This window comes from Prunus mume, linkage group LG1 (assembly GCF_029339155.1).
Source record: "Prunus mume cultivar Tortuosa linkage group LG1, ASM2933915v1, whole genome shotgun sequence".
NCBI lineage: Eukaryota > Viridiplantae > Streptophyta > Magnoliopsida > Rosales > Rosaceae > Prunus > Prunus mume.
Genome location: NC_142698.1, coordinates 5,578,011 through 5,593,290, shown reverse-complemented (window position 1 = coordinate 5,593,290; position 15,280 = coordinate 5,578,011). Strand labels below are relative to the sequence as shown.

Genomic DNA, 15,280 nt, shown 5'->3' with positions numbered 1-15,280 from the left:
CAATGTCTAATATGGCAGGATCGAGTACCTCTGAGCTGCGAACTCCAATTTTCAATGGAGAAAATTATGAGTTCTGGAGTATCAGAATGAAAACTATTCTGAAATCTCATGGTTTATGGGATCTGGTTGAGAATGGGTTAAGTGACCTAGATCTGAAGAAGGAGAAAGAGGAGGCTGTAGACACTGAGAAGTCTATGATGGTGATGATGAAGGATGCTCGTGCACTTGGACTGATCCAAAGCGCTGTTTGGATCAACTATTTCCAAGGATTGTGAATGAGAAACTTGAAGGGGCGTGGGATATTCAGCTGGAATTGGAGGAGATAAACAAGTACGAAATGTCAAATTGCAAGGGCTACGTAGGGAATTTGAATATACCCGCATGAAGGATAGTGAATCTTTATCTGTATATCTGGTTAGGTTGTTTGATATAGTAAATCATATGAAGAGTTATGGTGAGGAACTATCTAGAGAGAGAATTGTCCAGAAACTATTGTTTAGTTTACCTAAATCTTATGATTCTATCTGCTCTGTAATTGAACACTCTAAGGACCTTGAAACACTTGAGGTTCAAGAGGTTGTTGCTTCAGCGAAGAGCTTTGAGCTCAGATTGGATAGACACACTGAGAATTTCTGAAAAGGCCTTCACTAGTCAATGTTGGTAGAAAAAACCTTGACCCTAGTCTGAATGTTGGTAGAAAAACCTTGAAAATGGAATTGCTTCTGCAGATCAAATATCTCAGAAAAATTGGAAATCCAACGATGGAAACAAAATGGCCTGCAAACATTGTGACAGATTTCATTATGGAAAATGTTGGTATGAAGGAAAACCTAAATGCCATGGTTGTGGGAAGCCTGGACATATGATCAGAGATTGCTATGGACACAAGAATGTGCAGAGAGTGAATTATGCAAATCAGGAGGAAGATTGTGGCACTTTGTTTTATGTGTGTAATGCTGCAACTGATGTGAAGGTAAATCACTCTTGGTATATTGACAGTGGTTGTAGTAACCACATGACAGGAGATGAGGGACTTTTGGTCAATATTCAAAGGAATTTGAGCTCTAAGGTGAAGATGGGAACTGGAGAAGTGGTCCCAGTTCTGGAAAAGGAGTTTGGTGATAAAAACTAAGTTATGCAAGAAGCACATTCATGAAGTAATGCTTGTACCTGGCCTTGAAGAAAATCTGCTTAGTGTTGGGCAAATGATGGAACATGGCTATCACCTTGTGTTTGGAGGAAATGAGGTGAGTGTTTATGACAATCAGTCACTAGAAAATCTGATTGTGAAGGTGCAGATGACAAATAACAGATGCTTTCCATTGACAATGATGCCTGCGAGTGAGTTGGTTCTAAAAGCAAGTGTCACCCATTGCTTGCAGACATGGCATAAAAGGCTAGGGCATTTAAATGAAAGAAGTATAAAATTGCTTGAGAATCAAGGGATGGTTCATGGCTTACCTCACTTGGAGCAGAAGTCAGTTGTATGTGATGGTTGTATGCTTGGAAAACAGCATAGGGATTCTTTCCCTTTGGAATCCACTTGGAGAGCTTCAAACCCTTTGGAATTGGTTCACACAGACATCTGTGGACCAATGAAAACAGAATCATTATCTGGAAAGCAGGTACTTTCTCATTTACAGATGATTTTACTAGAATGTCATGGGTGTACTTCATCAGAAATAAGTCAAGTGCATTGGAATGTTTTAGAAAATTCAAAGCTATGACTGAGCTGCAAAGTGGGTATAAGATAAAAGGCTTGAGAAGTGACAGGGGTGGAGAGTTTCTATCTGGAGAATTCAACAAGTTTTGTGAGGAATCTGGTATTCAAAGGCAGCTAACTATGGCATATTCTCCACAGCAAAATGGAGTGGCCGAGAGGAAGAACAGGACAGTAGTGGAAATGGCCAAGTCCATGTTGCATGAGAAAGGTGTTCCCTATGAGTTTTGGGCAGAAGCTGTAAATACAGCAGTCTATTTGCTAAATAGATGTCCTACCAAGGCTCTTAACAAGATAACACCATTTGAAGCTTATACTGGCAGAAAACCAGGAATTGCCCATTTAAAAATATTTGGATCACCTTGTCATGTGCTTATTCCTTCAGCATTGAGGCATAAGTTTGAAGAAAACAGTCACAAGTGTATTTTTGTAGGCTATGGTCTCTGTGAAAAGGGATATAGGCTGTTTGATCCAAGTACTAGGAAGATAATTCTGTCCAGAGATGTGCAATTTGATGAAAATGGCTTATGGAAGTGGGAAAATACAAATGAAGAAGAGATGGTAGTCCCTTTGCCTACTGAGAATCAAAGCTGTGAACCAAGTCAAAGCTTGGATACATCACTGCAAATGAATGAAGAAGTCACATTACGAGCTGAACCAAGTCAAAGCTTGGATACACAAACTCAAATAGTTGAAGATACCACTCTGCAAGATGAAGGCATAGGTGAAAGTTCTCATTTCTTTGATCACACACCAAAGAAATGGAGAAGTGTAAGTGAAATCATGGCTGAATGTAATGTGTGTATTGTGGAACCTGAAAATTATGAAGATGCAACTCAAGATGAGTCATGGAGAAAGGCAATGGAAGCTGAACTGGAAATGATAGAAAAAAATGACACTTGGGAACTTGTCGAGAGACCATTTGCTAAACCCGTGATTGGTGTTAAGTGGGTCTACAAGACTAAACTGAACCTAGATGGTACTGTGCAGAAAAACAAGGCTCGTTTAGTGGCTAAAGGCTACTCACAAAAGCCCGGTATTGATTACAATGAGACTTTTGCCCCTGTGGCAAGGCTAGACACCATTAGGACTTTGATTGCTCTTGCAGCACAAAAGGAATGGAACCTATTTCAACTGGATGTGAAGTCTGCCTTTCTCAATGGCATTCTAAAGGAGGAAGTTTATGTTGAACAACCTTGATGAGTCGATTTTATATTATATATTTAACCCCATTCTTAGTATATTTTGGTTAATATTTTGGAAGAATTTTGATACTTTGAATTATATTTCTAATATAGGTCTTCCAACTTCCTCTGGAGCAAAACATAATCAAATGGACGAATTTTGGAGTAATTCCAGTTGGAGGACTTTCGTGAGTCACTTAGCTTGATCGTGTCAGAATTTCAGACTTTTCCACCAAGCGATGATTTCCTGGCGAATAAATAAAGGAGCAGTGCGCTATGCTGGAATAGTGACGTTTTGGGCTTTTATTGCGATTTTAGAGCCCAAGATGACCTCGGATGGGTTCGTGGCCTTCTGGAGAAGTGTTCGGAATATTTTTATCTTTAAAACGAGCTATCTTGGGCCAGATTTGGAGGAGATTTGAGACCAAAACGTGGCTGGACAGATTTGGGCAGATTCTCCTAATCCAATTTGGACTTTATTTCCTAGTCTTATTTTATTTTAACTTAGTTTCCTTGTGGGGATTGGGTAGCTAGGTTTTAGGAGGTATTTAAGCTTCTTTTCACAGCAATTTAGAGATCTCCTTTTAGAACTTCTTTTTGGCTTTTGGAGCAATTGCTAGGGTTTTGGATTTTCGCTACTTTCAGGTGTTTTCATTCTTACTCATTCGAATGATATTTTCTTGGATTTCAATTATGATTATGTGTAACTAATTCCCTTTGCTAGGGCGAGGCCGTAAGCCTTAGCATGAATATGTAGTTTTATTAATTTGCTTATGAATGGATGCATGTTTGCTTTGAATTATTAATCACTGTGTTTAAAACTATCTATCTATTTTAATGATTGATCACCATTAGGATATGTAGACAAGTAATTTGATGCAATTTCTGTTGGAACATCACCCTGAAATTGAGGAGGGCTTCTTGTGATTAGTAATTGTAAGTTCACTTAAGGCGAACATCACGCTCTTAAGGGTTGCATGGTTTTTCAAAGGGTTTTCACAAAGCTTAATGAGTCTTGCATGTTTATATTTGATCTGAACATCACAGACGGATTGCATGTTAGATATACGTTTTGCTTGAACATCACAAGGAAAACATGCATTAGGAAAACCTAACCTTCAAAGCATATATGTGGAAATTCATAAGTAATTGATAGAATTGCATAGGATTGCGACGGTGTTGGCTAAACCCTAGTTTTCTCTAAATTGTTAGTCTTTAAAAAGAAATCATTTTTCTTCTTTGCTGTTATTATTTCCCAACTTTCAGATTTCTTTTACTGTTAGTTTAATCTTTTCAAATTCATAAACTTCAAATCTTTGATAAAATCTATATTAGTTATTAATTAAGAGTTAGTTAATTACAGATTAGTCAAACAATCTTTGGGGACAACGACCTTGCATGAGCATTTATACTACAATTACCTTGTATTCTTGCAAGTATTTTCAGTGATTTTAACCCTGTTTACGCAGGTACTAAAAATCTATCAAACCTCAAGGATATGTACAAGAGAGCAAGGAAACCAAGGTGTACAGGTTGAACAAGGCTCTATATGGACTGAAACAAGCCCCAAGGGCCTGGTATGATGAAATAGATGCCTATTTCAACACTGCAGGTTTTAAGAAGAGCTTAAGTGAAGCTACTCTCTATATCAAAACAAGTGACACCTCAGGTATTATCATTGTCTCACTCTATGTAGATGACATTATATATACTGGAAGCTGTCCTAAAATGCTTGAAGAGTTTAAACAAGATATGATGCAACACTATGAGATGACAGACTTGGGTATGTTGCACCATTTTCTTGGCATGGGAGTGGAACAAACTGATAAGCATATTTTCATTCATCAAAAGAAATATGCCATGAAAATTCTTGAGAAGTTTGGAATGAGAGACTGCAAGTCAGTGGCAATTCCATTAGTGGTGAATGAGAAATTGTGTAGAGAAGATGGAAGTGAAGCAGCAGATGAAAATGAATTGAGCAGATTGTAGGGAGTCTGCTTTATCTGACTGCCTACAAGACCAGATGTCATGTTTGCATCTAGCTTGCTTGCTAGGTTTATGCACAATCCCTCAAAGAAACACATGGGAACTGCTAAAAGGGTGCTGAGATACATACAAGGCACATTAGATTTTGGAATTGAGTTTGCAAAGGGGAAAACAGCTACTCTAATTGGGTATTGTGACTGGCTGGGAGTGAGGATGATATGAGGAGCACCTCAGGATATGCCTTCACACTAGGCTCAGGCATGTTCTCTTGGGCTTCCATCAAGCAAAACACAGTTGCTTTATCTACAGCCGAAGCTGAGTATGTGAGCGCTGCAGAAGCAACTTCACAAGCTAAGTGGCTCAGATTTGTGCTTGAAGATTTTGGTGAAGAACAGGTAGAAGGGACTCCAATTCTATGTGACAACACCTCTGCAATTGCAATGGCAAGGAATCCAGTTCATCACCAAAAGACAAGACACATCAGCAGGAAATTTCATTTTATAAGGGAAGCCATTCAAGCAAAAGAAATCGAACTGGTGTACTGCAAGACAGAAGATCAGATAGCAGACATTTTGACTAAGGCTCTGCCTAAGGATCGGTTTGTGAGGTTGAGAAGCTTGCTTGGAGTGAAATCAGCTAAAGGATTAGAAGGGAGTGTTGAAATATAATCCGATTCACTGATTTCTCGATTCTTTGATTTGTTACATTACTGATTTGTTCTGTGCCTGATTTCTTAGAGCAGAAGTAATTTTCTATTTTCTGTTCTGTCTATTTTAAATGATGTAATGAGAACCATTAGATCATAGTCTAGGTGGATTCTCTAGCTTAGATTTGGTATGACACGTGTAAGCACCTAATAGGGTGACAGTTGTAATTCTGTTAGAAGAGAATCACATTTCTCTCTACGTCAGTCACACTATGTAAGCGGCAGATTGTAAGAATTCAATAGAACAGTGCCTTCCTCATTTTTCTCTTCATTCTCTCTAGCTAAAATCTCCAGAAAATACATCTCTTCCTAATCGGAAAATACATATACTAACGGCGAATTCTAACACAGCACACTGCCAATACAATGTTTGTCTCCTAGCAGAAGTATAGATGCGATCTCCTTACTCGATTCTCCATGTTGGACTGTAAACCATGCTCAACACCTTCTTCCTCTCAAAAATTAGACAATACAAGTGGTCAAATAGTCTCTGATCCTTTCGCATATAAATCTCTCTTTGGCGCCTTACAGTATCTTACATGGACCAGGCCAGAAATTCTTACATGGACCAGGCCAGAAATTACGTTCTCAGTCAATCAAGTGTGCCAGCATATGCACACTCCTTGTACTCCGCATTTGTTAGCCGTGAAGAGAATCTTGAGATATCTAAAAGGCACACCAGCTCATGGCTTGCTCCTTCGCAACGGAAATCTGAACCTCACAGCCTATTCTGACACAGACTAGGCTGGTTGTCCCATTGACCGGTGCTCTACCACCGGCTATTGTATTTTTTTTGGACAAAACTTGGTGTCTTGGAGCTCAGAGAAACAAGCCTTTGTCGCTAGATCTTCAACTAAAAATGAATATCGTTCCTTAGCTTACACAACCACTGAAATTTTCTAGATTTGCTCTCTCCTCAAAGAAATTCATTTTTACCTTGATAAACATCCTCTCATCCTCAGTGACAATACCAGTGCCATTGCCCTAGCCTCGAACCCCATCTTTCATGCAAGAACCAAACACATCAAAATTGATTATCATTACATCTGTGACCTTGTTACCAACAACATTATCTCTATCTCTCATATCTCCGCCCAACCTCAATTAGCAGACCTCTTCACAAAGAGCCTTCCTAAGCCATCTTCACCAACTTTCAGTCCAAGCTCACTGCTCCAAACCCGCAGTTGAACTTGTAGGGATATTAGCCATAACTCTAGGGTTGATCAAAATTATCATCACACCCAGCAAAAATAAAAAAATGGTCAACACACCCATGCTATGCCAGCTGCTATGCTCCAACGGTCACAAAGGCATAAGCAACACAAGGACAAGCATATTCCTTGTTCTTATCTGCTGAGTCATCCTCAAGGGTCCTTTCTCTAGAGTTTTCTGTATAGTCTCTTGTGTATATATATACACCTTTTACCTCAATTGTAAATGACAAGAGTCGTAGCCTTTCATTGTTTGATACATTGATTGTAACCCATTATCAATATTAATAGAAATTTAGACATTGCTTTTCTCAATACTTATAGACCTTTTTCCTTCTCAGTATGAATTCTATCATGTGGTATTAAAATCCCAAGGGAATGCAACTTATAACGTATTTTTGTTTGAAAAAAAAAATATGTATTGTTTGTGTATTGTATGTACTCACATAATTTCATGAATAATACACGTTTCAAATAGTTTGCAATAATACACATATGATTCACACATTTTATTCATATTTGTCACTTATTATTTTATCCCTGAACTTCAACTCAATTCACATTTTGTCCTTAAATTTGCAAAGTGGCTGATGTAGTCCCTCAACTCACTTTCGTTAGCACCATTGGTCATGCTATCATAATCTATTACATTTTATGTCAAAATGGTCATTTTAGGTAGTTTTCCCTTTTTGGGATTTTTAGGAGCAATGGATCCTAAACTTATCTTGATTTACATTTTAGTTCTCCAACTCGAATATTCGCTTCGTAGTCTGCTTCATCCTCTCGTCCCATCTCTCGTACCATAAGTAACACCAGCATCAATGGAGAACAAAGCGAAGGTCCAAATCCCCAATGCACCAACTACTCCCCCTTTTCCCTTGTCCTCAAACTTCATTTAAAGATCCCTTTTTTCCCTCTGAAAAATTGGCTTCGTTAGCAATATGGAGGGGAGGGTGGCTTGCCGTTGGGTTTGGTGGGTGCTGGTAGTTCATTGTTGCTGCTTATTATCACAATTGGACTTGGTAAAACGACTTAGAGGTTACCAAGGACCCATGCATAGCACTGAATAGGGAGCCGCCGAATACACCAGCTACGCCTAACATGTGAAAGTTCAATTTTTCCGTGATTGTAACAAGTTTGGGAGGGAAGTTAGGGGAAATAAAAACTAAATAAAATGATCATTTTTTCCTTATATTTGACGGAAAATGTAACAATATTATGACAACCTGGCAAATGGTGTGAGAGAAAGTGAAGTTGAGGATTATCAAACCTAATATTCGAGGTGAAAGACCAAAATTTAAAAGCCCAAAATTTACTAAATGATATACATACGTAGAAGGAAAACCAATCCTTGTTAATGAAGAAATGCCCAAAATATAGTATGATTTAGGGATGTAGTGTGCTGGCAGAGGCAGGTGGCAGGCAGCTGTGGACCGCTGGAAATTTGGGTATTAATTCTACCTTCATTCTTCTTCAGAACACAGTCCAAGTAAGTCGTTGATAATGGAGGAAGGAAAAAATAATAAAAAAGAAACTCTGTTCGATGTTCGCTCCCCCAATATTCACAAGGCGGAGAATGCGGAGCCAGACAAAGACAGTGGTGAAATGACACTCTTCCCCTTCTCCCTTACCATAATTCCAAGGCAATGCCGGCCGAGGGACGGCAGTATCACTCTTGTTTCCACATTTCTTTTCACCATCTGCATCATCACCAGATTCGCTACATTCCCAATGCCCTCCTTCATTGATTTTCACCATTGCTATGTCACCTTCTAGGTGCTACCGTCTACTCCAAACTCAGCCGGAGACTTTTTGCTTCCAGGAGCCTTAATGGGTTGTGTTCAGACCAAAACTAACTCCCCAACTCATGGCCTTCAAGGCCTTCACAAGTTGAAGTTGGATCATGGGTATGTCAAGGGAGGTAAGGAAGGAAAACCCATTAGCCAAAAACACTCCAGAAAGGATATTAAGGTGGTGAGGTTTAATAGGGAGGAGAAGGTTGTTGATGATGGTGGTGTTGGTGTTCCTGGTGGAGGAGGAGGAGGAGGAGAGGGTGTGATTGGAAGGGAGACAGAGAAAGGTAAAAATGGTGGGAATGTTTCAGGAAGGATTACATTGAAGCAGATTGGAGGAGATGATGATACTGTGGGTGGCTGGCCAAAATGGCTTGTTGAGAATGTGCCTGAAGATGTCTTAGCTGGCTTGGTTCCTAAGACTGCTGATTCCTATGACAAACTTGCTAAGGTAATTACTTACCAAGTACTCTTTAATTATGCGCGATGACATTATCCAATGTCTTACATTTCTCTTAGTGTTTGGTATATGCTGAGCACCCTTGTTATCCTTGCTCCCTGGATGGATAGACATGAAAAAGGTTAAATTAGTTTTCATTGTTCTAACTTCTGGCACATTTTATGTTTAATTGCTTCTTCATTGTGGCCTTGTAATTTTGATACATTCAAAGCCTGTACTTTGAGTTTGTGGGGTGCTCTTTGAATTCCTAAACCTTTTACTTGAAGGTTCTTTGTATCCTGGAGTGTATGAATGGAAGGAACTTGACATGCTAGAATAACTTCCTTTATTTATCATTTCTGTCATCTTCCTTCCTCTACCCTTGTTTTGCTCAATTTTTTAACGTTTTCTATCATCACCCTTTCTCTATCCCTGTTTTGCCCAAAGATTCAAACTGCGGCTTCAGGTGTTAGATGACAAAGAGGGGATTGGGTGGGTAAATAAGTGGTGCCATAAGGTTGTTTGCCTTTCTTGGAGGACAAGGGTATCACAATACCTGAATTGGGTTTCGATATTTGGTTTTTGCAGATTGGCCAGGGAACCTACAGCAATGTGTACAAAGCTCGTGACAGGGACACCAAAAAGATTGTAGCTTTGAAAAAGGTCCGCTTTGACACATCAGAGCCAGAGAGTGTCAAGTTTATGGCAAGGGAGATAACAATACTACAGAAGCTAGATCATCCCAATATCATAAAGCTTGAAGGGATAGCTACATCAAGGATGCAGTACAGTCTATATCTGGTCTTTGATTTCATGCAGTCGGACTTGACCAGAGTAGTCTCACGTCCTGGACAGAGGCTCACTGAACCGCAGGTTGGCATTTTTCTTCGTCATCCTTAGAGCTAATTAAAAACTCTTAAATGTAGGTATTGGGAATATAAGTATGAATTCAAATTTTGTGTAATATTCTGCTGAAAAGGTGTGGAATTAGTGAACTAATCAGGAATAGGCCATGATAAGGCAAGGAAAGTCCTATAATTAACTTTGGAGTGGGAAACAATGAAGGTTGCAAATGATAAATAATACTCCTGTGTCATTGGAAACTTTGCAAAATTCTTTAAGCACTTATTTGTACTTTGTAACTCAATTCCTAATTGTTGCAAACTCAATTCTCGGAATCAGCTCTTAAGAAAAGAAACAGGGCCTTCCCGTCCTCACACATAAATGAATAGGAAGCGGGGCGAGGTTCTTTTATTAAAGGGAGAAAAGAGAGGTTCTTTTGTAGCTTATTTCTATTTTAGGTGTCTGTGAACATAATCAGACTGATTTGGGTGCTTTCTGTACAGGTGAAGTGCTATATGCAGCAGCTGCTTGCTGGTCTCCAGCACTGCCATGAGAATGGGATTCTACACAGAGACATTAAACCTTCTAACTTGCTAATAGACAAAAGTGGGATGCTCAAAATTGCAGATTTTGGGCTTGCAAATTTTTTCCCTCCCAAAAAACGTCCTCTTACGAGCCGAGTTGTGACACTGTGGTACAGAGCACCAGAGCTGTTGTTAGGTTCTACAGATTATGGAGTTGGTATTGATCTTTGGAGTGCAGGATGTCTATTGGCAGAAATGTTTGTTGGGAGACCGGTTATGCCTGGGAGAACAGAGGTAAAATGCTTTGACAGTGAGTTATTCTCTTTAAACTTCATTATCTGTGCATTCTGACTTTCCAGGAAAACTAAATGAGCTCTATTGCCTTCTCACATGAGTTAGTAATACAAATGAATCATCGCTCCATTACAAAAATCTTGAGCAATTAGGGAGGCATCTGCAAAATGAAACAATTGCATCTTTCATGTATTCTTCTTCACATAAGCACTTTCGTTTTTGTTTATTTCTGTACATTCAACATAAGTTTTATTTTATATTTTAATTTCTATGCTGGAAATAAATCTTATTGGATTTTGGTTTTATTTTATGCATTACTGAAATACGCTTTTTCTGTAAGCCTATGCATGTAACCATCTCATTTGTGGCACTTTTTAGTCTATTGAGCATTTTTGTATTCAGGTTGAGCAACTTCATAGGATCTTCAAGCTTTGTGGTTCACCCGGAGATGATTACTGGAAGAAAATGAAGCTACCAACAAGCTTCCGACCACCACAACATTACAAACCTAGTTTTGAAGAATTCTTTAGGGACTTCTCAACATCATCATTTGGTCTCTTGACAACACTTCTTGCTCTGTACCCGGCATCTCGTGGCACTGCTGCTTCTGCTCTCCAAAGTGACGTGAGTACAAACAGGAAGCTCTTTCTTTGTGTAATCAATATTTTCCATACCTTCTTTTTAGTCCCCTCTCTTTTAGTTTGCTTGCCCATTCTCTGCAACTGAAGAAGTTCATGCAGTGAAATTATCAGGAGTTTGAATAGTTAGTGCTACATGAAATGTTGAATCTCTCTGTTTTGTTAGATTAACATAATCATGAATTTGTTCTGAATTGACTAAGAGTTTATGGTCAATGTCTAGCAGGTCATCATTGCTTTGTATAATGATGAATTCATAGCATAATTTCTCCTCTCTCTCTTCTCTCTCTCTTTTGGCGAAAAGGATTAGCATTATCAGTTGTATGTCATCTTTGATTTGTTTCAGCAACCAGATACATAATTTATTTTTCTTTGTGGGAGATAAAATTAAGATGCCATGCTGTTACTCTTTTACTTTACGAGTTGGATGAAAGTTTATGAGTACAATTTCAAGTATGAACTGCGTCTATGCGGACAACTTGACCTTTAAGAAAAAATTTGGTCGCTCTAAGAGCAGAATGAGTGAAGAAATAGCAATGAGAAAGGAAAGATGTCTTAGTGATATATTTTAGTATTTTCCTTTTGATTGTTTGATGTACTTCTGCTCAACATGTATTTATAAATACTAAATTCTATCTGCTTTCAGTTCTTTAGTTCAAGTCCGTTGGCATGTGACCTTTCAGCTCTACCGGTGATGCATAAAGGGGAGGATGAGTGGATTCACACCAGGGATCGGAGGAAGTACGTTATTTAAATTGATAATATGCAATTTACTGTCATTATTTTGATTTATTTAATAAATAATAGGCCGAAAGAAGAAAGATAGCACAAGATAACATTTGAATTTGATTGGATGAAAAATTAAGATATATATCTTTAAAATTTCCAATTCATTAGCATTTTGAATTACCTTTTCCTTCCTACGTAAGATGTTAGAAACTTAGAATCTGCTCTTTTAGGTTTTTTCAGTGGTGTTCAATTGAGTACAAATTTGTCCATTATGTTCTAGTCCCGTGTAGAGGAAAAACTTTCATTTTCAGTAATGGAGACGTTGCAGAAACAAGCCTCACAAAAAAAGACTAGGAAAAGACGCAATGAACGAAAGCTTTCCCTGAATCTAAAACAAAAGAAAATCTGAAAGTGGCAAGGACTTTCAATTAAATGCTACAAAACCACAATGGATTTAAATTATCTTGTTTAGATATAAAATGGATGTTATGTGCTGTCAACACACGCAACATATGAGTTACTTTAATTGTGCTTTTCCATCTGATATAAGGAGGGCTTCCAAACCAAAACAATTGTCTCAAAAAAATCGTGAACGTCATCAAAGCAAGGTCCAAGAGGTCAGAGGAGAGTTGGAATCTTCTAATAAGGTAATCCTTAGTTTTGCATTTTTGTTTGATTAATCAGACTCAATTTTGGATTACTTTTCCTATTTATGAAGTTACATGGTATATGACATATAGCTCATGGTGTAAATCCTTTTCTCTTTCTTTAGTTTCTGCTGGAAAAGAATGCAGAACCGAACATCTACCGCCAAGCTACGGGAAGTTCGCACAGCCAGGATATGGAAAGCATGCATAGCCAAGAGATGGGAAGCATGCATAGCCAAGAGATGGGGAGCAACAGTGCAAGCAGCATCACTTCCTCCAGTTTTAAACCAAGCATATATGAGAACTTGCATGCATCTCTTTCTCCAATAATCCGTTCTCATAAAAAACGATTCCCGACCACTGAGGGTCATCCTACTGCTCTCAAGAACATCAACCCTGATGTTCTTAAAAACATCAAGGACTTTCCCCTCTTGCATGCCTCTATAACAGATATCATCAACCATACTGAAGGCAGTGCACTGTCCTATTATCGCAGATCTCATTCTACATTGGACTTCCGAAATCTTGATCCGGAGAAGATGTGATAATTGTTGGGACTGGACAAAGAGTAGACAATTGGAACAAATCTTATCACCTCAAGCTGTTCTAGTCCTGGCCTAGAAGCTTATAATTCTTTTCCCCACTTTTTTTCGGTCTCAGTTTTCCCCTTGTATGATTTTATGCTATAAATAAGGGTAATGATTTCCCCACTCCTATTTTATCCACTTACACTCCTTTTTTAGTTATAAAAAAGGAGTGTAAGTGGATAAAATAGGAGAAAAAGGAGTGGGGAAATCACCACTCATAAATAAATCTGTATCTGGGACCCTTGCTTTACTAAATCACTTATGCAAAATTCTCTAGGGAACATTAAGGGAAGTTAGTTTTGCACTGAACTAATGATTACAGAAAAGTAGTAATATATCAATGATCTTTTATTCTAAACTTGTCCAAGAAACAATTGTGTTGGATTGGACCATAGACATGATTTGCTAACAAATTTGTACCAGTATTTTACATGTGTTTGTTCTAGATTTGTCCCGGATGCCATACCATCAGGGGTAAGCCAGAGGGGCAAGTTAAATTTGGAAGCAGTGGTCGAATTTGATGTGAGACTTCGGTCTGAGTTTGAACAATGTGGCCGGGATTTGACTGCAGTAAGTCGAAAGACCATTAGGTGCCAAATGTATCGGAAGCTTCAACTGGGAGTTTGAACAATGTGGCCGGGATTTGACTGCAGTAAGTCGAAATTAGGCGCCAAATGTATCGGAAGCTTCAACTGGGTACAATCCGAGGTACTAAAGAAGGTACGGCATGCTAACCCAAGCTAAAAATATATATAAAAATACAAGAGAGAAAGTTAGGCTGGTATCTCTGGTAGACCAAAAAAATCCTTGGTGAAGGAGAAAATTTCAATAAATCTCAACAAATGAAGACAAGAATCATGGGAGGGGCCAAAATGCTTAACCCGTAAACCCAAAACACATTCCAAAATAATTGGCAGAGGATCTTATGCCAATGCTTGCATCAGAAAGGTCCACAAAGAATCCGACATAGGAGCTGCTGAAGAATTTTGAAGGCAGCCAGTAGATTCATGCCTCCGTCATGCCTTAAGTCTCTCCATCAAGCCTTAATTAGCTCCAACCCAACCTCATTCATCCTCAATCATGACCCAAATCACCTTCATTAATCGCTTCCTTTAAAATATCAATATAAGCATACTTTTTGTTTCTTCTCAATCCTCTAAATTAACAGGAAACCCCAATTTTCCTGGGGCCACCACCACCAACGCGTTGGTGGACTTGGTTCTCTGCATGCCCTATGTTTCATGTTACCTTGGACCCCAAGAAACCTTACAAATAGGTCACCTTCTCCCTTCACATGGATTGACACTTGTCCTTATACAAAGAAAACTCTGTTGAATTCACTGTTAAAATTCTGATATGATTTTAGCGCCACAAGGTTTTTGACTGGTAGCATACCGATTTGCCTCAGATCATCTGATTGTTGTCTTGCACAGGGTTTACTTCGTGATTGTACTCAAGCTATCTTAGATTGAATAATAATCGTTCGTACTTTAAAAGGACAAAACTATTTGTCATGCCTTCGGCTATGTGCATGCCCCCTATAGTGCTCTTTCATTTGTAGATTTAATGAAGGACTATTTGCTAAATCAAGAGAAGGTAAGAACTGTTTTTCTTCTTTTGCTTGGCGTAGAAGTTATAAGAAATTCAGACGAAAGGAATTGAAAACCTATACCCTAATGTAGCGATGTTCTAGTTGATGAAGAATGAAGTAAGACTAAAGGGGATTGAAAGTAAGTTGTCTGATTTGATCACCATCCAATCCTAAAGGACTGAATCCCACACATCTCCAATACAACTGCTGGTAATTGTTGTAATTTTAGATATAGTACCGTAAAGTAGAAGCTAATATCACAAATGATTAGGTTTGTGTGATATTGTGATATGATAACCTAAAGCATCAACAACCATAGAAGACAAACAATTATACATCTGGATAAATAAATAAATAAATAAAAGGCTAGGCTTAAAATACAGAAAAA

The 15,280-nt window shown here is 38.5% G+C and overlaps 1 protein-coding gene across 1 annotated transcript; it reads left to right on the top strand.

The window, feature by feature from the left end:
- The first annotated feature begins 8,602 nt into the window (after positions 1–8,602).
- Positions 8,603–13,610, top strand: LOC103342786 (putative serine/threonine-protein kinase At1g54610). The gene is made up of 7 exons (XM_089053413.1): positions 8,603–9,051; positions 9,628–9,912; positions 10,386–10,700; positions 11,103–11,324; positions 11,985–12,079; positions 12,618–12,714; positions 12,840–13,610. Exons 1-7 carry the CDS (start codon positions 8,638–8,640, stop codon positions 13,257–13,259), a joined length of 1,848 nt encoding a protein of 615 aa, XP_088909539.1. The 5' UTR covers positions 8,603–8,637; the 3' UTR covers positions 13,260–13,610.
- Positions 13,611–15,280: the final 1,670 nt, after the last annotated feature.

Excerpts from the sequence above, each read along its gene's own strand:
- LOC103342786 (XM_089053413.1), top strand. The coding sequence starts at position 8,638 with ATGGGTTGTGTTCAGACCAAAACTAACTCCCCAACTCATGGCCTTCAA. Across the intron at positions 10,701-11,102 it reads TTATGCCTGGGAGAACAGAG|GTTGAGCAACTTCATAGGAT; the intron begins GTAAAATGCTTT and ends TTTTGTATTCAG. Across the intron at positions 12,080-12,617 it reads CACACCAGGGATCGGAGGAA|GAGGGCTTCCAAACCAAAAC; the intron begins GTACGTTATTTA and ends ATCTGATATAAG.